This window comes from Microcaecilia unicolor, chromosome 5, assembly GCF_901765095.1.
Source record: "Microcaecilia unicolor chromosome 5, aMicUni1.1, whole genome shotgun sequence".
In the NCBI taxonomy this organism is placed as follows: domain Eukaryota; kingdom Metazoa; phylum Chordata; class Amphibia; order Gymnophiona; family Siphonopidae; genus Microcaecilia; species Microcaecilia unicolor.
In genome coordinates, this window is record NC_044035.1 from 110,714,442 (window position 1) to 110,741,019 (window position 26,578).

General features: G+C 43.0%; 1 protein-coding gene across 3 annotated transcripts in view; it reads left to right on the forward strand.

The window, feature by feature from the left end:
* The window catches only part of MTG1 (mitochondrial ribosome associated GTPase 1), a 46,505-nt gene extending 20,306 nt beyond the window's left edge, over positions 1-26,199 (forward strand). For all 3 annotated transcript variants that reach the window (XM_030203189.1, XM_030203188.1, XM_030203190.1), the window contains exons 7-11: positions 8,750-8,811; positions 13,092-13,188; positions 18,663-18,744; positions 23,635-23,747; positions 24,941-26,199. In XM_030203189.1, coding sequence (XP_030059049.1) covers positions 8,750-8,811; positions 13,092-13,188; positions 18,663-18,744; positions 23,635-23,747; positions 24,941-25,038 — 452 coding nt within the window. In that variant the 3' untranslated portion in view covers positions 25,039-26,199. The remainder of the gene's footprint in view (positions 1-8,749; positions 8,812-13,091; positions 13,189-18,662; positions 18,745-23,634; positions 23,748-24,940) is intronic.
* The last annotated feature ends 379 nt before the right edge of the window (positions 26,200-26,578 follow it).

Sequence of the window (26,578 nt, forward strand, 5' to 3'; positions counted from 1 at the left end):
CATGACTGTCATGCGGGCCCTGGCTGAATATCGGCCATGACCCATTTAAGCTCCATTGGCCAGGCCACATAAAGTTAGCACTGGATATTCAGTACCATCACCTGCACATGGCCTGGCACTGAATATCTTGGGATAATGAGCTGTCAAGTTGTTTAGCCCACTACCTATAATTGTGCAAGAAACAAGGTAATATCTTCATTTAGCACACAGTTTATCACGGTGTCTGGGCTCTGAGCGAGTTATAATATTGGACTAGGGACAGATATAATTAAAAACCTAACATGCTCTATTACTATCGCTCCCATTTCACAACTCTGGTGCCCAATCTGTCTGCTTTGAGTCAAGGAGGGTAGGTTTTTTTTTTGTTTGTTTAAATTATTATTAATTAACTTTCAGAATACAACCAAGATAACTCTTGATGCAGAGAAAATCATCACTTAATTGAAGTACAATAAAGAAGCAAACTCTACTAATGGAGAAATAAAGAAAATTAAGGAATGATATACCAATATACTTAAGAAATAAAATCCAGGGTGCTTGTTCCCCGGATTCAGGCTTCCAGGGATAGGTAAATTAAACCCACATAGTTGGTATACTCCAAAGTTCCCCAATGCGAGACTGCATTTCGTAGCTCTTCCTCAGGGGGAACCACCCCTTATCACCAACGGGACTAATGTCCAGGCAGGGAATCCCGGCCCCACCTCCAAGCTTCCCACTTACCTGAAGCATTCTTTGGCTGCCTTTAATTTAAAGGTTTGACTGTGTGCAGGAGGATCACAGAAGATTTGTGTGACTCTGCAATTCCCAGTGTTTCTCTGTGGGGGTTTTTTATCACAAGGATAAGAACAGTGGCTTTATATTGCAGTGGAGTTTTCTTCATTTGAGAACTTGTTGGATACAAAGATCAGCAATGTTCAATATCTGCTACAATTATTAAGAACTGGGTTTTGTGTGCCCTTGTGTTTTTTTAGGGCTTACTGACTGATCTTTATTGAGATTGTGCTCTGATGATACGCAGAGACTGAAGAAACTGCAATTTAGGGTTTATGTTCATTGTTCTTTGTGGGATTTACATATGTGATCAGGGTATAAGTCTGGTGTGGATGGCAGTGTGAGTGAGTTGCAGGGATACTATTTGGTAATTCTTTTAATGCACTGGTTTGTTTTCATTAATAAAGATTTTGTAATTTATATAGAACAGGAGTACTGTTTGTTGATAAATAAAATACCAACATCATAACATACATAACAGCCAATTATTGAGTCCGTCATCAACTTTTGTTTTCAAATTTTCACTCTTCCCCTCTACCCTCCCATCCTTGCACATCATTACCCCTTTCCCTCCCGTTACCCCCTCCCTACCCTCTCCCCTCCCTCGCGTGCCCTAGGACTTGGACTCTGATAGTCCAAGGGTACCCCCCCCTTCCCCTAGTGGGGCCATATATGCCTCATGGACGCTCGCTGGGGCTCCCGATAATGTCGTGTTACCCCTTGTTCAGAAGCAAACTACGCCCTTTTGAACTCAGTGCCTGTAAATAAGGGCCCCAGGTCTGTGTAAAACGTGCTAAGCACTTCAGGGACCCTCTAGCCTCTCTCGCCTCCCAAGTAGCTAGCAGATGTACTTGGTTCATCCAGAGCCAGTAAGCTGGCGCCTCCGGCACAGTCCAGTAAGATACTTTTCCGGGCCACCAAACTCATTTTACGGCTCAGGAGTCGAGCTGTCTTAGATTGCATGCAAAAGGCCCCTTGCGTATCTAGCACAAAGTGGTCCCAGGATCCCATCACGGGGGTCCCCAACAGTTGGGTCATGAACCTAGTATTCCATATCATCATGCTGATCAATCCATAGACTGGTGGGTCGTGTCCATCTACCAGCAGGTGGAGATAGAGAGCAATCCTTTTGCCTCCCTATATGTGGTCATGTGCTGCCGGAAACTCCTCAGTATGTTCTCTATCTCAGCAGGTGGTGGTCACACACAGCAGCAGCTCTGGCTAGGCCTCCAAGCCTAATTTTTAGGTTTTGTTGAGTGCCTGGGGTTGAGGGCTCTTCTTGAGCAAGTGCAAACCTGGTGGCGCCAGGTCCCTCCTTTTCTCCCCCCTCCCGCTGGCTCCGTTAAAAAAAAAAAAAAAATTTTGAACGTCCTTAAGGGCGTTTATTTTGACGTTTATTTAAACGTTTATTGCAGCTACTCACTGGGACACCAGGTCATTACAGCTCGGAGCGAGAAGCAGGTAATTTTTACCTTTTTATAGCGGGCAGGGGGGTTCCCCGATTGATCTCCACGTGGCCTATGGCGTCGGAGGGTGAGGGCGCGAAGAATCGCTCCCCGGACCGCGTGTGCGCTTCTAGCGGGGATGCGGGGGTTTTAAAGTCTGATTCGCCCTTGTTGGGTGTCAGTTTGGAGGCCGGTCAGTGTCCCGGGTCTTCCTCCGGCGCAGCGGTTTTTCCTGCCATAAACGCCCATCCCCCGCTGCTCGCCTCTGCCATCTTGGCCGGCCACTCTGCTCGGACAGCTTCTTCGTGGGCCGCCCTTGAGTGATGTCCCGGAAGCGAGCCTCAAAGTGGCTAGGGCTATGTCCCGCCTCTATCCTTTGCCTGAAAGTGAACGTGAGGCCTTTCTTTGGCCTACCGTGGATTCTTTAATCACTGCGGCGACTAAGAAGACGGCGTTGCCGGTGGAAGGTGGCACGGCCCTAAAGGACGCCCAAGACAGAAGATTGGAAGCGGCTTTAAGGTCGTCCTTCGAGGCGGCTGCCTTAAGTTTGCAGGCCTCAGTTTGCGGCTCCTATGTGGCCAGGGCGTGCCTGACAATGGTGCAGCGGGCTTCCCCCTCGGATCCTTCCTTGAGGGCTGACTGGCCGGCCCTGGAATCGGGCTTGGCTTATTTGGCAGACTTACTGTATGATGTCTTGAGAGCCTCGGCTAAAGGCATGGCTCAGACAGTCTCTGCGCGGCGCTGGCTTTGGCTGAAACATTGGTCTGCGGACCACGCCTCTAAGTCCCGCCTGGCTAAGTTGCCTTTTAAAGGCAAGCTGCTCTTTGGGGTCGAGCTGGACAAAATCGTGACCGATCTCGGCACGTCTAAGGGCAAGAGGTTACCAGAGGTCAGGGCTCGGGCCAGTGCTCGCCCCGGTATCTCCAGAGGACGGTTTCAAGAAGCCCGTCGGTACCGCCCGGGCAAGTCGGGCTCCTCTGCCCCCTCTTCCTTCAAAAGGAACTTCTCCCCCAAGCAGCATTCCTTTCGCAGAGACCGCCGTCCCGGAGGTACGCCCTCAGGTCCTCCCCCAGGGTCTCGTGCCCAATGACGGGGTCCTGGTCCATGGCCCAGTGCAGATTGGAGGACGCCTGTCCTTGTTTCTGGGCGAGTGGACCAAAGTAACTTCAGATGCTTGGGTGCTGGAAGTCATCAGAGACGGCTACAAGTTAGAGTTCTGCCGACCCTTAAGAGACGGGTTTGTACTCTCTCCCTGCAAGTCTCCGGTCAAAGCTGTGGCAGTGCAGCAGACCTTTGACAACCTGATCCGCCTGGGTGCGGTCGTTCCGGTGCCAGAAAATCAGACTGGCAAGGGACGTTACTCCATTTACTTTGTGGTACCAAAGAAAGGAGGTTCTGTCCGGCCTATCCTCGACCTCAAATGGGTCAATCGGGCCTTGAAAGTGCGGCACTTTCGCATGGAGACTCTCCGCTCTGTTATAGCGGCAGTGAAGGCAGGAGAGTTCTTGGCTTCCTTGGACATCAAGGAAGCGTACCTGCATATTCCCATCTGGCCTCCTCATCAACGCTTTCTGCGTTTTGCAGTCCTGGGCCGACACTTCCAGTTCAGAGCCCTCCCTTTCGGGTTGGCTACTGCTCCGTGGACCTTCTCCAAAGTAATGGTGGTCATCGCGGTCTTCCTGCGAAAGGAAGGAGTACAAGTCCATCCTTATCTGGACGACTGGTTGATCCAAGCCCCCTCTTATGCAGAGTGCGGCAAAGCTGTGGACCGGGTGGTTGCTCTTTTGAGCTCCCTGGGGTGGATCATCAACTGGGAGAAGAGCCAGCTGCGCCCGACTCAGTCCCTGGAGTATCTGGGAGTTCGATTCGACACCCAAGTGGGCAGAGTGTTCCTGCCAGACAATCGGATTGTCAAACTTCAGGCTCAGGTGGACCAGTTCCTAGTAGCTTCTCCTCTTCGGGCTTGGGACTATGTGCAGCTGTTGGGCTCTATGACGGCCACGATGGAAGTAGTGCCCTGGGCCAGGGCTCATATGAGACCACTACAACAATCTCTGCTGCAGCGCTGGACTCCGATGTCGGAGGATTATGCTGTGCGCCTTCCCTTGGACCCAGCAGTGCGCAAGGCGCTGAGCTGGTGGCTGCAGACAGACAAGTTGTCTGCAGGAATGCCTCTGGTGACCCCGGAGTGGATTGTCGTCACGACGGACGCCTCTTTGTCGGGCTGGGGAGCCCACTGCTTGGGAAGGACAGCGCAGGGGCTCTGGTCTCCTGCAGAGGCAAAGTGGTCTATCAACCTCCTGGAACTCAGAGCCATTCGGTTGGCGCTTTTGGAGTTCATCCCGGTACTAGCGTTGAAGCCAGTACGGGTCCTGTCGGACTATGCCACGGCTGTGGCCTATGTCAACCGCCAGGGAGGTACCAAGAGCGCCCCTCTAGCCAAGGAGGCCATGAATCAATGCCAGTGGGCGGAAGCGAACCTGGAACAGCTGTCAGCGGCCCACATTGCCGGAGTCATGAATGTCAAGGCGGACTTTCTCAGTCGCCATACCTTGCATCCCGGAGAGTGGCAGCTATCTGCTCAGGCGTTCTTGGACATCACGAAGCGCTGGGGCCAGCCGAGCCTAGATCTGATGGCGTCATCGGCCAATTGCCAAGTGCTGCGCTTTTTCAGCAGAGGACGGGACCCTCGATCCCTGGGAGTAGATGCTCTTCTCCAACAGTGGCCAACACAGGAGCTTCTCTATGTGTTCCCGCCCTGGCCCATGTTGGGCAGGGTGCTAGACCGGGTGGCAAAGCATCCGGGCCGGATAATCCTGGTGGGTCCGGACTGGCCCAGACATCCCTGGTATGCGGACTTGATCAGGCTCTCAGTGAACGATCCTCTGCGGCTGCCAGTGGAGCAGGGCCTATTGCATCAGGGTCCCGTGGTGATGGAGGATCCCTCCCCCTTTGGTCTTACGGCCTGGCTATTGAGCGGCAGCGTCTGAGAAAGAAGGGCTTCTCAGACAAGGTCATCGCCACTATGCTGAGAGCGAGGAAGCGCTCTACTTCTACTGCTTACGCCAGGGTTTGGCGTACCTTTGCAGCGTGGTGTGAAGCAGGCTCACTTTCTCCCTTCACTGCTCCAATTTCTTCAGTGTTGGCGTTCCTGCAAGAAGGTCTGGAGAAAGGCCTGTCGCTCAGTTCCCTTAAAGTCCAGGTAGCGGCTCTGGCTTGCTTCAGGGGCTGCCTGAAGGGTGCTTCCCTGGCTTCGCAGCCAGATGTGGTGCGCTTTCTCAAGGGAGTTAATCACCTGCGCCCTCCTCTGCACTCAGTGGTGCCTGCGTGGAATCTCAACCTGGTGCTAAGAACCTTGCAGAAGCCGCCTTTTGAACCCTTGTCAAGGGCATCTCTGAAAGACCTGACGTTGAAAGCAGTCTTTTTGGTGGCTATCACTTCAGCCAGAAGAGTTTCCGAGCTCCAGGCACTCTCATGTCGAGAGCCCTTTCTGCAGTTCACGGAGGCAGGAGTGTCTATTCGCACAGTGCCTTCCTTCCTGCCCAAGATTGTTTCTCGCTTCCATGTGAATCAGCAGCTCTGTCTCCCTTCCTTTCGTAGGGAGGACTACCCAGAGGAATACTCTGCTCTCAAATATCTGGATGTGAGACGAGTCATCATCAGATACTTGGAAGTGACCAATGATTTCCGGAAGTCGGATCATCTGTTTGTCCTGTTTGCAGGTCCTCGTAAGGGTCTGCAGGCTGCTAAGCCTACAGTGGCAAGATGGGTCAAGGAAGCCATTGCAGCAGCTTATGTGGCCGCGGGGAAGGTGCCGCCTATCCAGCTGAAGGCTCACTCCACTAGAGCTCAGGCGGCCTCGATGGCAGAGGCCGGGTCCGTCTCCTTGGAAGAGATTTGCAAGGCGGCAACTTGGGCATCGGCCCATACCTTCTCCAGGCATTACCGCTTGACTGTGGCTGCTCGGGCGGAGGCCCGGTTTGGAGCTTCAATGTTGCGGTCAGGGATTTCTATGTCCCGCCCTGGGTGAGTACTGCTTCGGTACATCCCACCAGTCTATGGATTGATCAGCATGATGATATGGAAGGTAAAATTATGTATCATACCTGATAATTTTCTATCCATTAATCATAGCTGATCAATCCATAGCCCCTCCCAGATATCTGTATTGTTTATATTCTGGTTGCATTTCAGGTTCAAGTTTAGTCTTCAGTTCCTGTTCAGGAGGACTTCGTGTTCAAGTTTTTCAATGGATTCTTCAAGAGTTGAGACGAATTTGTGTTACAGTGAGCTGCTGCATTCCTCTCCCCTCCGTTTTACGGGGCTGGATTGAGACTTAAATTCTGCCGGCGCTCCCTCCCGCTTCGTGCGGCAGTAGGGCAGCTTTGTACCCCTCCCGCTTCGGCGGTGTTAGGGTCAGTCAGCTCCTCCCGCGGTTGCGGTTGCAGGATAAGCCAGATCCCCCCGCATCGGCTGGTGTGGTGTCCCTCCCCCGCTCCGCGGGGATGAGCTGGACGGATTCCCCTCCCCCACTTGTGTGGGGATGAGCTGGGTTAATTCCCCTCCCCCGTTTCGGCGGTGGTGAGCTGGACAGAGTGTCCCTTTGTGGGTGTAATTCTCTAAGTGCTGAGTCCTGCGGATGGAGCTTGGATATCGACATACTGAGGAGTTTCCGGCAGCACATGACCACATATAGGGAGGCAAAAGGATTGCTCTCTATCTCCACCTGCTGGTAGATGGACACAACCCACCAGTCTATGGATTGATCAGCTATGATTAATGGAAAGAAAATTATCAGGTATGATATATAATTTTACCATCTCCTCCCAGAAGGCCTTCACTCTGGGGCATTCCCAAACTCTTTATTTATTTAAAAACATTTATAATCTGCTCAATCCACAGTGTTCTAGACAGTTTACAATTAATACATTCACAGTAATCAAATAACAAAATAAACAGACAACAAATATTGTAACGTCTCCAATTTCACAGCAACCCTTAAAGCTCCAACTTGTTCAGACCATTATTACAGGATCCATAAAATGGTTCACAAACTGTCCCAAAGCCTCTAAATCATCAAGGCCCTAATGCTCAAAACTCTGGTGCTGTTCCAAATAGCGCCGTAAAAATACCACTGGAACAGCACAGAAAAACAATGCCCTAAGTCTGAATGCTAATGAAATGCAAATATAGGCGCATTGATAGCGCTGAGCATTAGGGAGTTTGGTTGGGAGGATTGTACTGGGCACATGCGTTGAAGAGTTCCGTGGTAAGCTCGGCTCCTGTGCGCATGCGCCTGGTAAAACCCGAACTTGAAGCACATATTGGTGTCTGTTAGTGTTTTTATTTTTTTTAGCTTGGACACTTATATTTCAACGGTTTTTATTAATGACAGCTGAGGAACTACACATGTACAATATAAATGCATTAACAATCAAACAGAATCATCTACTTTCAACAAATACAATCCAGTATATACCGTCATCAATCTTTTAACTTTTCTCCCCCCCCCCCCCCTCCCGCCCCCCTATATTCTAAGTAACATTTATGTTTCAACCATTTATTTGGATGGACACACTCTTTACATAATACCTCGCAAACTCCAAATACAACAGTAACTTTCTGCTCACCCATCTGAATTAACCAAGGCCGCTTGGACACTTATATTTAGACACAGGAAACAGTCGCCAATGTGTTTTTCACTTGGGTCTGCTGTTTTTCATGACCAGCACTTTAAGGGCTTGCACAGATTTAATGAAAACTAGCAGATTTTGCAGAAAGAATCATGAGAAATCCTCTCTTCCGACACCCTAATTCTGACCTTGCGTTATTTTTTGCAGCGATAACGCAGCTTTGTTTCGGGCACTCTTTTTTGAGCATTGGGAAGGAATACAAAATGACGTCATTTACATGAGCTTGACTACATTAACGTGCCACTTACGCTGTTCGTCTGCTTGCTCATTTTTTTCCCACTCTCTGGGTCTCTGAACATTCTTCGCAGGTAAATGTGGGCGCTAGTACAGTGCTATTGACCTCTAGCGGCCACATTTACTTTTGAGCATTGGGGCCCAAGTGCCTCATAAAATAACAAAGTTTTTAGTTCCTGTGGAAATACTTTTAAAATAGAGGCTATAATGTTAAGCAGTAAATGGTAAAGAATTATTCATACTCCAAAATATCCTGTTTTATGATTTCTTTTTAACTGTATAGCAAATAATTCTAAGCTTTGTGTAGTGGATTTGGGCTGTAGAAGTTCTGCAGAGTTTCTTAGCTTTATGAAAGCATATTAAGGGGTGTAAAAATGAAGAGGGTCATGTACTATTGGATAACATGCGCTAATATTTTTATTGCACACTATCTGCTGCAAGGCTTATTTTATTTATATGGGCCCATATGCAAAGAACATTGGTACATGACTCCCAAAAGCCAGTTCTTGGAGTACTTTATCTGTTTTAGTAAAAGCAGAAATCATGTGATTCTGTCTTCTGAACCTGCTTGTATTGTGTGTGTTTTTTTGTTTTTTTTTTAAATAGGGAAAGCGTCCAGAGTTGGAGGAGAACCAGGCATTACTAGGGCAGTTCTTTCCAGTATTCAGGTACTGTAATTTTAAGTATAGGTTGAAAGTGCAATGGCCAAATGGTTGATAAGACATGCAAAAAGCCCAGTGTTTGCTTAGGAGAAACTCCAAATGAACCACTCATACAGAAAGGTAAATCAAACATGCCAGATTTATTACAAAAACTATCCTTTCACTGTGCTGAAACAGTGAAATATATTTGTCCATTCTCTTCTGTGCAGGCATGTCTTGCCACAGTCTGTTAATCTAAATTTCCCACCATATGTTGGTCAGGCAATAAGGCAAAAAACCACGTACAGTGGAGGCGTGATGATTCCTAAGGAAAGTAGTCAGGTCAAGGAGAAGGGAGTAGGACAGGTGGACTCTATCCAAACACGAGGGAGACGTATGAGTTTCCAAATTTATTTTGTTTATTTATTTTGATTTTATTTTCATTATTTTGTATTATAATTTTTGTTGATTTTTATTATGTTGTATTATATATGTTTTAATATTTTGTAGACTCCTGATGCAGGCGCATCTGCGCCGAAACATGGCAGCTGTGTCGAGTCATTTGATTGTTCCTCAATAAAGATTTGGAAACTCATACGTCTCCCTCGTGTTTGGATAGAGTCCACCTGTCCTACTCCCTTCTCCTTGGTCAGGCAATAGCACATGTTTTCCAGAAATTTATATTTAAAGAAATGCTATCAGACAGATTAATGGTTCTCAACCTTGTCCTCTGAGAACACGTAGCCTGTTGGAATTTCAGGGTATCCACAACAAATATTCATGGGAAAATTTTAAATACATTGCCTTATCATATGCAGGTCTCAGGGGTGGACTGACATTGGGACAATAGGGCATCACCCAAGGGGCCCACTCTCCCCTACCTTCCTCCTAGGTTAATCACTTTGGTAGGTGGTGAGGGGCCCATCACTGTCATTCCATCCCTGGCAGGTCTACTTCATGCATCTTCACTTTGCCTGTCCTGAAAAGCTGACTAGCACCCTGAGGCTTGGGTTGAAAACCACTGAAATAGATGTTCCAAAGAATGCTTTTGCATAGTATAATAAAGAATGTGATCATGTGACCCCCCGTTACTTTCTGCTCAGCATTGGCTACCAATTTATTGCAGAATCAGGTTCAAGATTTTTACTCTCACCCATAGGGCTCTACACTATAACCAGCTTATCTTTCTGCACAGCTTTTCCTGTATTCACTTTCCCTAGCACTACATTCAGATAATATTTAATTCCCTGGTTATTCCGTCTTAATTATGGCTTGATTCTTCCTGATCTTTGGCTTTCTGCTTCATCACTCCAACTCTTTTGAACTTTCTTCTTCTTCAGTATTTCATAAGCATCTAAAAACTTTTTTTTTTTCAAAAGTTTTTTAAGAAGCATTGATTTTGGTATTTGAAAGTGTTTTGTTTTCTTTTAATGATTTTTATTTTCTGTTGTAAGTCACTTTGGGTTCAATTTGGTGGATAAATGTGGTCTAAAAGTGCCAAGGTTATACTAGAAGTGAAAATCACAGGCATGTATGCTATAGAATGAAATGATATCATCTGTGCAAAAGGTTAACAGTGTAACAAAAATGGTAACAAAGTATTACAAAATACCCGTAATAAAGACTGAAATATTTCTTACCCTTAAAAAAAGTATTAGGCTTTATAACAAAGGTAGGCAATCCACACAAGGGATGCTTTACCAGGAAAGGTTTCCTTGGTTGCCATAAAACAAAGGCATTTATAAAAATTCGTTTTAGCATGGACTTGCAGAAAATCTGCACTGGGAAAACATGACAGTCCCCCTGCCTTTCACCATCTTTTTGTCTGCAATCTTCCTTCCCTGTCCCCACCACTCTCTCTTTCTCCCCCTTTTGCACCACTGAGAATTGGATCCCAACTGAGCATTTTCACAGGGGGTTTGGAACCTCCGCCTGCTCCTCCAGTTGTCCATCTCTTCCTCCTGATCTTTGATGTGCCACTTTTAGTGCTGACAGGAGCAGGCTCCTCCCAGCCCTCCTGCTCTTCTATTAGCTGTTGATATGTCATAGGTGAAGAGTGGTGTATGTTTTGTAGTGGGGAAAGGGTGGTGGATGAGGAGGAATGTAGTGGGTGTGTTGGATGAGGGAGTGGGCCACTGTCCAGCAAATGGGACGTGGAGTCTGATATGCAGAGGCATGGGGGAGAGAAGGAGAGGAGAGTGCAAAAGGCTAGGGGACCGTAAAAGAGCCAGTATGTAGGCTGAGTGAGGGTTAGTGATTGGGGTGTGTGGAATAAGTGGTGGGAATAGAAGTAGGGCAAGCTGGGTTTAGATAACATAGGCAAGAATTATTGCTAAGTGATTCACTTTCATAACTAAATGACCCACTTTATTTACTGGGATTTATTAACTGGCTTTATGAAGAGATTCACTCTAGTCTGAGTGCAATAGGTAAAATGCATAAATTTGCAGTATATCAAATAAAGTGAACTAAAAAAATAACCAGTAGTACCATTTTCAGTGCTAACATAGTACTAGACATTACAGTATGTTACTAGGACTCTAGTACAAGTTGAAATTGGTATCTAAAATCATTTGATCTAAAAGGAATAATGAGGTTAAGAGAGGCTCTGATCCAGTTAACTCACACTGACTGAGCCCCAAGAGAATATTCAGTAGCTCATAGCTAAAGCCAAAACCGGCTATCGTATGGGTGGTCCAAGGGCAGTCAGCGCTTAACCAGATAAGTGCCAATATTCAGCCCTTAACCGGTTAAATTAACCAGCCAAATACGACCACATAAAAAGCAGTCCTGACTTCATCTGGTTTCTTAACCAGTGAAGGATTTGAACATCACACTTAACTGGATAAGCACTGGCCGTCCGCCCATACCCAGATATTCAGTGCCAGGTCATGGCCCATCATTGAACATGCAGGTATAATTTTGATGGCAGAGATCAGCGTTAAAAAAAAAAAACACTGACTGCCCCAGTGACTGCCACCAGCTGAATATTACCCCCAATATTGTTAACTCTGGAGCAGTTAAGAAATAGCAGTGAACAAGTTTGCAGTTAGTCACAATGGGGCAATTCTGTAAAGGGCATCAAAGGTTTGGTGTCAGGATGCAACACACTAAGCACAAACTCCGCCTGATATTCAAAGCGATATAAACAGCCAGGAGAGGCTCCTGACTGTTTAAATAATTTGTCTGGGGCTAACTGTGAATATTCAGTGGCATTTAACTAATTTGTGAAACCAGCTAATTTGTGGGTGGTCTGGGGGTGGTGTTAATGGCATAGCTAGGTGGGACCACGGGGGCAGATTTAGCCCTAGCCCCCCTGCTTTCACTCCCTGCTGCCAACCCTCCCCCATCACATTCGAGCCCCCCCCCCCCCCACCGCTGCCGTTAGATTGTAAGCTCCTTTGAGCAGGGACCGTCCTTCTTTGTTAACTTGTACAGCGCTGCGTAACCCTAGAAGCGCTCTAGAAATGTTAAGTAGTAGTAGTACCTTTGCTGACGGGGGTCCCCAACCCCCGCCAGCCAAAGTCCTCTTCAGTGCCAGTCTCCGGCGTGTTTGCTGATCAGGATTCTGTTTCTGTGAGTCCTGACGTCCTGCACGTAGGAACGTGCAGGATGTCAGGACTCACAGAAACAGAATCCAGATCAGCAAATGCACTGGACTCAGAGACTGGTGCTGAAGGGCACTTCGGCTGGTGGGGGTTTGTGACCCCCGCCAGCAAAGGTACCTGGCGATTGCGGGGGAGGGCTGGTGGCAGCAAAAGGGGGGTTCGAAAGGGACAGTGGCAGGGGGTCGGCGGCGCCGGGGGAGGCTATAATGTTCCCCCTCACTTCGGGCTCTGGACCCCCCTCCCGCTGAAGTCTGGCTACACCCCTGGTGTTAGTACTTATGCGGTTAAGTGCCAATATTCAGCACTTACCTGCATAAATTAAGCCACATAAAAAGCTGCCCATCTTTATGCAGTTCACCTTATGTGGTTAAGTGTTAGCCGGCCATGCACGCTTGGATATTCAATGCTGGTGCCTGGACATTGTCCCTGCATTGAATATCTGGGAAAATAAAGCCACCGTAGACCAAAAAAATGCTGACCACTGCTGGCTGAAAATTGGCCTGAGTGTGTGCAAGGTGAGGGACAACATAACACATGCTTAAAAGCATTCCAAGGTAGGGAAAATGGGCAGACTAGATGGGCCCAGAGGTTGTTATATGGCATGATTTTTTGTTAGCAGAACAATTTGCCTCTGCATGCAAAGTTTAGATTTTTTATAAATGTCTGTGGCCTCTAATAACCTATGTTGTCTGCTTTTAGGTGTCAGAGAGACCTCCAATGTTTTTATTTGATACCCCTGGAGTTCTTTCTCCACAGATAGCGACCGTAGAGACTGGCATGAAGCTAGCACTGTGTGGTAAGAACTGCTTTAAGATTTGACTGCAGGGGAGGGGAAATGTATCTGCGATGTACACTAATATTAATAGTGCTTGTGTAGAACTCATACTTGTTTGAGTTGCATTGAGCCTGTTCTTCATATGGCAGTAAAGTATTATGTCTTCAACCAAAACCACTGTTGGGTTTTATCACAGCTGTTGTCCAACCTTGGCTTCACTCTTCATCCTCAAATTTCGTAAAGTTCTGCTATGGATTAGTTTATGGCAGACTTGTAGTCCTATGCCTTATTTAGTTAAGGCATACATTTGTAAAGGCAAGATATGAAATTAGAGTAAATAAATACATAAAACTAGGAATGAGACAATTTCTGATTGTTCCCCCTTGACTGTCATTGGTACGTTTTGATGTCAGAATCTTTAGTAAATGGGATTAGATCTAATGTGTACAGTAAGTTCACTTCTTGGGTGGCTGAAGGAATGAAATGTATGTATTTGATTTATTATAAGCATTTATAGCCCACTTCACCAAAAACAGTTTGAGGAACTGGCTAAACTAAAGGTGGGCATAGCGATGGGGCTGGATGGCATACATCCAAGGGTACTGAAGGAACTTAGGGAAGTTCTAGCGGCTCCACTGGCTGATCTTTTCAATGCTTCTGTAGAGTCGGGGGTGGTCATGGAGGACTGGTGAAGAGCAGATGTGGTCCCTCTCCACAAGTATCAAGTTTCTTTATTATTTGTTATACTGCCAATCGGAGTCCATCTGAGCAGTTTACACAAACATAAAATTTACAATATAGAATTATCGAAAAGAATTTTGTTAGGACAGGAGAGTCAATAAAGTAAAGAGGGTAGTATTACAATATTACAGTAGAGCTATCCAGGACTTTCCACCGCACCTGCGATCCTACCCTCGCCAAGCAAGGGAATAAATGGCTCAAGGGAATGCATCTTCGAATAGAAAAGTCTTTATATCAGTTTTTTAAATTTAATTTTTACAATATTTATATTCCGCACGATCATATCTAATTTGCCTGAGTGTAGGTATACCAAGTAGGTGTTGATGACTTGATCTAAGAGTTCATAGAGGGGAATAGTAGGCCTAATAGGAAAAGAGGAAGGTTAGCATGTAAAGTTTTGAAAAATAGAAGTAATATCGTGTAAGATACGTGATGTGTGAGTGGTAACCAGTGTGCCTCGTGAAGAAGAGGTGTCACATGATTGTATTTCCTGGCACCCCTTGATGAGTTTAATAGCAACATTTTGGATCATTTGGAGATGTTGGATGTCCGAGACTCTGAGGCCCTGATAGAGTGCATTGCAATAACAATATTGCTAATGACCAAAGCATGGATCAGTGTTTCAAGAGTAGCTTGGTGGAAGAGATGTCTCACAGACCTGGTTTGTATTAGTTTACAGAAGCAGCGCTGAATCATCGATGAGATTTGTGCCTGGAAACAGAGTTTGGCATCCAGTATGACACCTAATATTTTTAGTGTGGGGACCCAAAGGTATGATGTTGCCTTGAACAAGCAGAGGTGAAATGGGAGTAGTAGAACCTAATTTCAAAACCAGGAGTGCCGTACATTTTGTGGGACTCCAGATCATTTTATTACTGGAGAGCCAAGATGTTAATAAATCTAGCTTGATGTTAGGAGCTTGTATTTATTTCTGATAAGTTTGTTGGAGCTAGACAGGTAAGGATCTGAATGTCGTCAGTGTATACATAAGGGGTCAGATCCTGAGGTTGTACGAGAGCTAAGAGAGGTGCCAAAAATACATTGAACAGGATTGGCACTAAGATGGAGCCCTGTGAGACTCCGCATGCTAATGAATAGCATTTAGAGAGAATGTTTGACCATATAGGCTCTGTTCTCGAGATATGAACAGAACCAGTTTGAGGCACTCCCTGATATTCCAATATTACTAAGTCATTTTAGGAGAAGAGTGTGATCAATCAAATCAAATGCTGACATCGTTAGATGAAAGAACGAGGACTGTTTCACCTGTATAAGACTCTGGTGAGACCTCATTTAGAATATTGTGTACAATTCTTGAGACTGCAACTTCAAAAAGATATAAACAGGATGGGGTCAGTCCAGAGGGTGGATACTAAAATGACCAGTGTCTTTGTCGTAAAGCATATGGGGACAGACTTAAAAAATCTCAATATGTATGCTTTGGAAGAAAGGTGGAAGAGGAGAGATATGATAGAGACATTTAAATACTTATGTGGCATAAATGCACAGGAGGTGAGTCTCTTTCAATTGAAAGGAAGCTCTGCAACGAGGAGGCATAGGATGAAGGTGAAAGGGGATAGACTCGGAAGTAACCTGAGGAAATACTTCTTCACAGAAAGAGTGGTGAATTCATGGAACTGCCTCCCGATGGAAGTGGTGGAGACGAAAATAGTATCTGAATTCAAGAGAGCTTGGGACAAATACGTAGGATCTCTAAGGGATTGTTAGGGGACAGTAGGTGGCATGGATGGGCAGACTTGATAGGCCATATGGTATTTTCTGCCTATATTTTTCTCTCTTTCTGTTTACCAAAAACATTTCAAGGCAGGTTACAGCAATGGAACAAAAAAGTGAGGAAAACGAATGAGGATACCAAAAAATGCTTTATTATATAAAAAACGACCCGACACGGCCGTGTTTCGGCCCAAAGGCCTGCCTCAGGGGTCTTGAACAACCTAAACAGAACATTAAAGATAAAACATAACATTGAAAATAAATATATTGTATATTATGAAATAACACACAAATATCAAGACTTAATGATTTTTCATAAATAAATATGAAATTGAATAAAAATAAGCACCATTTATGACAACACATTATCTAAAACCATGACTTCTATGAGTTAAATATTAAAAATTATTAAAAAAACAAATATTGAAAATTAAATGTTAAAACGCATGGAATATAGAATGCATAATACATAAATATATCTTAGAGGACAATAAATATTGTCTATGCATTTAAATTAAGAACAAAGACAAAAAAATTATTATGAAGTGTGTAAACCATTCATATGAAGAAATCCATATAGAAGAATGTGAGCCATAAAAATGAATTAAGAACTATACGAGTGAAAACAAAGAACATATCATTATTTACACATTTCTAAAAAAGGCTTAATTACTTATATTACTAATTACCACATCCATTTAGTAACAAAACCATACAGAATGAAAAGTTATACATGACACGATTTATGAGTGAAAAATAAAATTAAAAAGTACCTCAGATGATATGGTGTAAAACGTACACTGTTGAAAATGTGCTACAACGAAAGCTTCTTTGGTCTATGTGTGTGGGTGTGGGGGTGAACACAAAAAAGAAGAATCAATGAAAATTGAATAAATGGAATGCCAAAAGAAATTAAACAAATGATGTTTGAAATAAATTATGCCAGTTAATAATTTTATTCAAATGTTTTTGATGAACAAATAAGTTGAAATGTTATTAAATATGTTTGTGAACCCTATGGAATATGAATAATGTCCTAATAAAAGAGAAATTAATCAATACATCTGTGATAATACAATATCGGACCAGACACTGAGTGAATGAATAATAAATTAAATAAATAATACTAACTAACCCTTTACTGTTAATTGAATTTTGTCAAATATAATGTTTATGAAATCCATTTTGAATTTGATGGGAGCCCTATGTGAAAATACCCTTTTTTTTTAAATCCATATCTAGTAGTCTACAAAGGTTAACAAATAAAAGTATCAAGCCCCTTACCACCATAGGCAAGAAACCAAAAACTTAGGAATGCAGATGTAAGCAATCCTATACATTAACAATGAATAAATGTCCCTTGTTGTGACGATATTTCATACACATATAGAACCTCTATGTCTTAGATTTGATTTTGAAACATAATGATACTGCAATGAGGGACGTTCAAAACTTTAAAAAGTGCCACAAAAAAATGGTGAATAAACTATAAAAGCGGGTGCAAGCTTACCTCCTCTCTTCCAAAAAAATATATATAAAACGTCAATACCAGGAACAAGCTTGTTCTGCTATAAACGAAGAAAGGAGAAAAAAAAGAAACCGTTTAGAAAAAAGTAGACCTGCCTTTTTTAAAATACGAATGAAATAGTGAATTGACGACATTGTGAGCAACAGAAAAGTTTTTGCCCTGCTTGTCAGATTATAACCAGCTGAAAGCAATAGCATGTGGTTATATAGCTTAAACTCCCGAGATAAAAAAAAGACATCCTGCTCCACTAAAAATGAAAAGATCTTTGAAATGACCACATTTTCAAATCTTGTGAAAAACGTGATACAGAGAATTGTATCTCAGAAAGTAAAGCATTCCAAGTTTATGGACTCCTACTTGAGATGGTTCTATTTCTGGTTACTCCTAAATGTAACAATCTAACAGTAGGCAACTTAAGTCAGATTTTATGACTTGAACGTAATAGACTTGATGGTGTATATACAGACACAAAGTGAGTGAGATATTCTGGCCTTGCCTTGTAAAATTTTTAAATATGAATGTTAGCAGTTTAAATTCATTTCTTGCTTTCAGTGGTAGCCAGCGTAACTGAATCAGGTATTGGGTTTCTTGGTGTATCGAACTTCCTCCCAAAATCAGTTCTTCTACTACATTTTGTAAAATTGAAATCTATGCGATTGTCATTCTGGGAGACCCAACAGTGAAATGTTGTGATAATACTATGGCTTGAATGATTATCCACAAATGCTGAGGTTCCAGGAAAGGTTTAATTTGGCATAGCAACCTTAGATTATAAAAGACTTTCTTTACCACTGTGAGTCCATAGTCAGTTTAGAATCTATGAGGTCGATATTCAAAGTGATATAACCAGCCAGAAATGGCTCCTGATCCTGCTTGTTTGGGGCTAACCGGTCATATTCAATGGCACTTAACTGGGTAGAGTCACTGAAAATGTCCAGCTAAACACCCAACTCAAAACAGGCTATTTTGGGAATGTTCATGGGGCAGAGTCAGCACTTTGTCAGTTAAGTGCCTATATTCAGCACTTAACTAGTCATGGTGACCACATAAAAGTCAGTCCTATCTTTATGTGGTAACCCATAGCTGGTTATGTGCTGAATATCGTATTTACATGGTTATGATTTTACCGGCTCTGTAAACCAAGCAATTCAATCTCGGAGCCTGGATATGACACGGCATTGAATTTCTGTGGATAATGCTGGCAGCGGTCAGTAAAACACTGATTTCCCCCCCCTCCCCCCCCAGCTGTATATCGGACCCTGTGTGTACCAATGATCACTAGACAGATGTGGTTAACCATAGAAACTCATAGATGTTTCCATTAGAAGTCGTGGACTTGGCACTGGTTTCCTCTTGCAGTCTAACATGTCTTGCACAGGCATCCATGTAATTTTGGGAGAAGGCCCAGTACTTTTCAAGGGCTGATGCTCCTGAAGTTAACTATGTAATTGCTTGCTTCTGAATGTAGACTTCCTTTGCTGAATATGTCTAGGGACAATCTTGGATCATCTGGTGGGGGAAGACATCATGGCAGATTATCTTCTATATACCCTAAATAAGAAGCAGAAGTTTAGGTGAGAGCTGTATTTTTTTATATTTGTTAAAGAATAATTATATAGTACAACTGTATACTTTAGCTTACATGTTAAAGTATCAGTCTTTTAACTATATGTAATCTTACAGGTACTTCCATGTTAGTGAAAAACAAAAATGTTAATGATTCACACTAAATTTAACAAAATTAAACTTGCTTTGCTGTGTCTTTTTTGTCTTTTACCATTTATTATCCCTTCCTGCAGGAGTGTAATATGTTGAAGGCAAATAAATGGTACTAGTTCTTCTCAGTAGGATTTGTTTACAGTAATTTGATATACTGCTTGAACTATCACATAGACCTAGGCGGTTAACAATTAAAAAAAAATAGCAAAAACAGAATAAGCACAAGAAAGGAACTACAAATTTCTGATAGGAAAACGGATAGCACATACACTCAAAAGGACCAAGACATATCTAGACAGGGGTGAGTCAACCACAGGAGGGAGGGGATGAAGTTTGAAACCGATAGCTGTAGATCACGAATGGCTGACCTGGATGATCAAATGCCTGATGGAACAGCCAGGCCTTTAAGGCAGGTTTAAACTTTTTAAAGGACAGTTTAGCATGAACTTTTTGAGGTAGGGAATTCTAATAGGCTGGGTTTGCGAAAAAGAAGGCACAGTGTCTAGTGGATTCTAGACGAGCTTGTTTGGGGTTTGACAGAAGTAAACTAACTGAGTGATCGCAAGAGATGGGGAGGTGAATATGGAATGGTGAGATTAGCTAAATAATCTGGGAATCCTATCCAGAAAGCCTTGAAAGTAAGAGTAAGAGGTTTGTGAGTGATTCTTTGCTTTATAGGACACCAGTGTGGTATTTCTGGAGTAGAGGTGAAACATGGCCTGTTTTTTTAACACGAAAGAGAAGTTTAATTGCGGTGTTTTGTAATGTTTGAAGACGCTTTCAGGATAACAAGGAGCTCTTAAGTATATTATGTTGCAATGATCGATTTTTGACATCAGAAGAGAAAGTATTAGTGAATGAAATGTATCATGATCAGAATAACTTCTGACCAGTCGGAGTTGTCGGAGAACAAAGAAACTTGACTTGAGTAAGTGGGAAATCTGTGTAGTGAATGTAAGCTGAGAGTCTAAAATAACACCCAGATACCTGAAGGAGTCTACTGGGGTAATAGAGGTGCCAAAGAGACTTAAAGGGACATTTGGAGTAGAGGAACCCCCAGTGAACTAGAACACAACTGTCTTTTCTTGAATTAGTCTATGGTCTAGGTACCATTTGTTGACTGCTTCTAGGTAGTCCTGAAGTAGTTGTAGTGAGGGTAAATACAGATTAGTTGAAAAGAATAAGAGTTGCTAGTGGCCTAATGAACAGGTTAAATAAAAGCGGAGAGAGTACAGAGCCTTGAGGGACTCCACAGTTCAGAGGTCGAGGAGCAGCAGAAGAGGTAGTGGTGATATGAACATCCAGTGAGAAACGAAGAAAGCCAAGAGAAAACAGAGCCTGATAGCCCAAGTACAGCAAGAAGATAAAGTAAGAGAGAATGGTTTATTAAGTCAAATACAGATGATAAATCAAGAGAAATTGCTAATACGATATTATATTTGTCAAAATGTGAGTGGATTTTACTGAGAAGTGCAGAGAGAACAGTCTCAGTACTGCGATGGGCTCTAAAACCCAATTTGTTTAGGATGCAGAACCAGGGACTTTTCAATGAAAGAAGAGAATTAGGTGTAAACAATTTTTTCCAAAATTTTAGAAACGAAGCACAGATTAGATACAGGATGATATGAACTGGGGATTGAGGATCAAGGGTAGGCTTCTTTAAAATGGGATGAACAACCGCTGCTTTCCAGGAAAGCGGTACTTGGCAACAAGAAACTATTATTTATCACAGTAAGTATCTTGGGAAACAGTTATAAATTGTGGAGTTTATGTCAAGTTGATGGGAAAGGGTCAAGAGCACAGTTGGCAGTATGCATTGTGGAAAGTGTCTTGGAGAGCGAGACCGGTGTTTGTAGGTGAAATGAGGACCATGAAGAGGAACCAGATATAGGTGATGGTGGAGAAAAGGTATCTAGAGGAGACTGAGAAATTCAATTGTTTTGCTGAGAGGTACTGGTCAAAGTAGTTGAGTCGATGGAGGGAAGAGAACTAATAAGGTTAGAGACTTTAGAAGTAAAATATTGAGACAGTTGTTCTGCAGTGAGGTAACATGTCCTATTAGCAGGATGCTTGGCTACCTGAGGGAAAGATGTCAAGTTATAAAAGAGAAAATCTGTCTGGTAGGATATAGAAAGTGGGAGAGAGAATCAAATTAGCGAATGATCAGACCAAGGGACTCCTAGAAAAGACAGTGAACTGGGTCTGAAAAGGGCTTCTGATGGGGAAATAAGATCTAAGGTATGTCCAGCTTGGTGTGTCGGGAAAGTAACCTACTGTGTTAGGCTAAGATCAGAAAGGAGGGTCTGAAAAATTTGTGACCAGGGATGTGAAGGGACATCCAGATAAATATTAGTCTCCCAGTAAGATAACATGAGGATGAAGCTCATCAGAGTAATGCATTATGGCCTTTCCCTTTTTCCTTAATAAATATTCTTCTTCCTCTTAACTTCTCTTTAGAGGGAAAAATAGATACTCAAAGGCCAATACTTAAAAAACTGATGAGTGGAAACAGTCTGGATAATGTTATGCACATTATCCAAATATTTGATGACACTTACCTACATTCTCCTGCTGAGTGTACATGAATAAAGTTGTCTGAATAACTCTAGGACAGCCTCTGTGCCTGACTAGACTTAACAGCATAATTTTAGCTGGAGAGAGATGATACATGTGCAGAAAGAATAAAGTGTAACTGTGCCCAGGGGAACTCCAGCACCACCTCTTTTTATATGGGTCAATTTTTTGCTTACGGTGATTTTTTTCCCCCACTGAGCAGAATGGGGAATTCAGTCCATAGGATTTTATCCAACTAGCTTCAGAAGTTGTCCTGACAAACCTTTTTTAAATATTGACTTTTGAGAAAATAGAGAATCTTTAGCGCTTTAGTAACAAAATCTGAAAAGTGGGCCCATACACCAGCTTAATTAGGGAAGTTAACATTACAATAAAAGCTTGTGCTCTATTGCTAGTTACCTAAATACAATGCAACCATATTTCAATTGGATTTCATATTTCTTCTTGCAGCTGCTAATAGATAGCAAACCAGAGAGCTATATTTTAGTTGTTATAGTGGGCAGTAAGTAACTTAGTCATATTTTGCCCATAAAATCATTCTCTTCCCTTTAAAGTTTTCTTACAAACTGGCCTTCTACATCCACAGTCCTATGCCAACCGACCTGTAGATCCCAGTAAAGTCTACCTATTGCTTATATTGTTTATATTCTGTGGCAGCCTCACTGAACGTAGTAGGAATACTGCACTGAAAAATTGTTCAGCTGCTACCAGATCAATAGTCCCATCAAGATGTAGCATTCTGGCTTAGGATAGGGAGCAGACCATGCAGGTGCAGGCTTAGAATGCAAATCAGCCAGGTGTTAACTGATTCTAGCAAGAGATTAATTGCAAGAAAAGGAAAGCTACCAAAACTGTGTTCCCAGCCAGCTGTCCAGGAGTCTTCCACCTACATTCCTGCCAGTGGGAGTGCTGTTTCAAAATCATATTTTCAGTAGCAAGGGACAGGCAAGTTCTTCAGGACTCCAAAGGACCTGTCTGTCCCTAGTGATTGAAAACACAATATTGAAGCACCACTCCCCACTGGCAGCAGTGCGGTTGGAGGACTTCCACACATTTTAGAGGAAACATTGCTACCAAACAATTTCACTGTTTAGTTTTTGTGCATAACAGAGGCAATTTTAAGATCTCTCAGCTTCTCCAATGCATGGTTAAATGTGACTATCCGCAGAAGGCTGTATATTGTGTATTGCATTTCAAACCCTTTGCAGTTAAAAAAGAGATAATAAATTGGCAACGAGTCTGTTTGTAGCCAGTAAAATAACAATTGTGGCAGCCAACGCAGCCGGCACTCCCCAAGGTCCTCCAGAAGCTAGGCTGTATATACCAGATGGTCCACCTAACAGCGATACATAAGGAGCAATTGCTGAATTTTCATAAAGTGTGGGATATGTATGAGGCTTGGAAATCACCTAGGTCTAATTTATAGGCTTTACATTTCTCTGCCTATCCTGAAAGGTTTGCTATTCTGTTATGAAGTTATAGGCTGTAGAAAATAAGGGTAGAGGGGGGTCATGGGAGAGTTAGGGGTGGGGGGTTGTTTGAAGATATTGGATATAGTTGTACTTGTTAATGGTTTTCTATTTGTCTGACACATGACTATGGTGTATTGTTTATTGGGACAAAACAAATAAATAGAATGTTAAAAAAACCCCAGTTAATTTTATAAAGGCTTATTTGCTATCAAGACAGTGTTACATGCAGAAAAGGCTTTTTATAAAATTGAATGTCTATATACATGCACTTAAGGATCATGTGTTATACAGGGACCACATGCAGGTGTTCCTGTGGCTAAAGTTGCAATGTACGTACATATTTTATAAAATATATGGGTACTTACGTAGCATGCATGTAGTTATTTACATCATTTTTTGAGCAGGTTTACTTTTGTACATCTGAATTTTTGTGCAGTAGGGACTGGTTCTGGAAACCTATTTTATAAAATCATATAGGTGCCTGTGTTGCCTTGATAAAATAGGTGCCTTCTTGAACTTTAACATGAGAGTTCTTTTACAACACACCTCCAAAATGATCATGATGTAATTATTTGGGATTCATTTTCCTTGCATGATATCCTTGAGTCTGATTGATCAGGAGACCGTATGCAGTTTGTGGCTAGGCTTCAGCTGTATTGGTCTTTTGTGAATTCCTCTCGATCTTTACCTTCTGTGCAGCTATGTGGAGAGATATGATTTGGAAGAACCATGTGATGATATAGAGAATGTACTGAAAAAAATTGCAATCAAATTAAACAAAACTCACAAAGTGAAAGCCTTCACAGGGGTTGGTAAGTAAGATAAGTTATACTAGTTTCAAGTTTATTAACAGTTTGATATACTGCCCTATGGCAAGGCCTTCAGGGCGGTTTACAAAGTAATGAAGAATGAGTATAAAACACCAGTAGAAAAGGAAAAGAGATTAAAAAGAAATAGAAGGGAGGGGAGAACTCCTCTTAATCAATAGGGTCTAGAGAGAGAGAGAGGGAGAAAAGGTCATATGCTGTCTGTTTCCAAAGTAGTACAGAGCATCAAGTACAAAGGATTAGCCAAGAGTTCTAGATCCAGAATCTCTCTATATAAAACGCACCTCCAACGTTCTGTGAGGCCAAGTTTCCCAGCATTCCAAGTTCTTGGTCATGGTGTAGATCAGTTTTCCACCATGAGTGCCTGCCCCGCCCTCGCGTCACAACGTGATGACGTAGAGGGCGGAGCACATACACTCTACGAAACAAAAAAGCACACCCGCTCCCTCCCATACCACACATGATGACGTCACACGCAACGCGAACGCAAACGACAACCAAGAAAGAGAGCGAGGGACAGAGCCAGCCACACTGACCTCACAGGAAGGGAGAGACACAATTAAAATGTAAGAGGGAGAACGTCGGAGGGAGGGAGCGAACGAACCAGCCAGCCAGCCACAACGTGGGAGAGAGGGAGCCAGCCAGCCACCCAGCTTCATCATGGCAGTGGGAGGGAGGGAGCCAGCTGCAACAACACAGTGGGAGGGAGGGAGCCAGCTTCAACAACACACTGGGAGGGAGGGAGCCAGCTTCAACAACACACTGGGAGGGAGGGCTACGAGTCCCAACCCTAAAAGTCAGAGGGAGGGGGACACAGGACCCTGAAGCAGGGAAGAGGAGGGAGAGGGCAGAAAAAAAGAAAAGGGGAAAGGACAGGGGAAATAATACAGGGGGGAGAAGGAAAGAGGGCGGGAGACGGAGGGGGGGGGGGGGGGGCACCTGCCACACACACTCCTTCTAACACACACACACACACTCTCTCATTCTCACACACACAGCCTCACTCTATGGCAAACAAACACACACAATCGCACATTCACTCTGTCTCTCACACACACACAAAGAAAACCTCGCTAGCGCCCGTTTCATTGGTCTTAGAAACGGGCCATTTTTACTAGTTTTAAATATAACTATTCACTGGAAACTCTAATGCTCTGACTACCTTGTTTCTGTTTTAGGAGACATCAATATGATTGTGCCAAACTATACTGCTGCAGCCTATGACTTTATCAGGACTTTCAGAAAAGGAGACCTGGGGAAGGTGATGTTGGACTGAATAATGAGAATGTTCTCATGCTGACAGTGGCTTGTGTAACCAGAAATTAAACTGATACCTAAGCAAACAATAACAGCTGTTCACCCAGAAATGAGCAAGTATCTTTCAGCTAGAAGTATTCAAGAGGCTGTCATTCCAGAATGCAGCTTCTTGACAGATTTATCCTTCTTCTCTCTAGCCATGAAAAATGAGAGATTCACACTTTTTTCCTCAGTCGTGTTGCCATGGGAACTTCAGTTCAGGGAGCTTAGCTTATCAAAGACATATTACACCCACCTATCAGCTCCCAAGTTTCTGTCTTCCTTTTACAAAAGTGCATAGGATGGATAAAGCGGTACATTCATATTTTCTTTTCTTTATTGTCTTTTAATCTAAAGAATGATAGTGGGAAAGCAGCATATTAAAACTAATAAAGTGATAAGAGTATTTTATATGCAGTATGACAGAATGCACTGCTCGTATACTTAGAGGCATTGGAAAGCTGATGTAAGGGTTATCTCTGTGGGAAGTGCAGTTCTCTTACAAAACAGTATAGTGTGGTTCTTTTGGTGCCTCTGAATATGGTAAGGCTTGACTTATTGTGGAAAGCATGAGGAATTTTTATTTCCTTACAGTGTGACTGACTTATCCCTTCACTTGTTCTTGGTGTCCTAGTCCAGTCCCTGTCTATAGTAAATAAGAACATGGTATTCATGGCCCTTCGGTGAAAATAGTCAAATAGTTTTATTGGAGATTCCCTTAGACGAGGATACCAAGGCACAAGTGAAAAGTAGCTCTTAAGAGAGATGCAACCTCTTCATTCCTATAGCAATTGATAGTGGGTTCAGTCTGGGGGAAAACTTGGAGCAGCACATGTGGATTCTGAAATATATTTGCCTTAAAAATTGCATCTGGAGTAAATCATGCAGGAGCAAGTTACATCTTAATGTGTTAGTCGTTATATTGACATGAAGGAGAAGTGGTACTATGAATTCCACCTTCTAAAAATACAGCCATGTTAACAGAGCTGGAAATCCAGGTGAAAGACTATTGTTACCAAACGGACGTTCACCACATTACAAATGTGAATCTGTGACTTTAAAAAATTTCACATTTTGAGCTATTACTGTTTTTGATGCCAGAATAATAAACTTTTATTAAAACCATACAAATATTTTATGATTTTGCTACTCAAATGGCCTTGATTTCAGTGTGATACTTTCAACCTTGGATATACAGTGTTACATATTTGAACACCAAATAGTTATCCAAGTATTATGTGCAAACTGCATGCAAACTACAGAAATACGAAGAAGACATAAAAGGAATACACAAAATGTAATTCAAATGTGAAAATATCAACTGTGCATCAAATTTCCATATACTTATATTTTCCTTTTTAATTAAAAAGTCCATCAGTGAGAAACATCTGAAATCCTTTATAAAAAAAAAAAGTCAGGTGAAATGTATATATGAGAATACATGGTAATAATACATAAAAACATCTTGTGTTTTCCCATGTTTTTATTGGACGGCATCTTTAAAAAGCAAACATAGTATT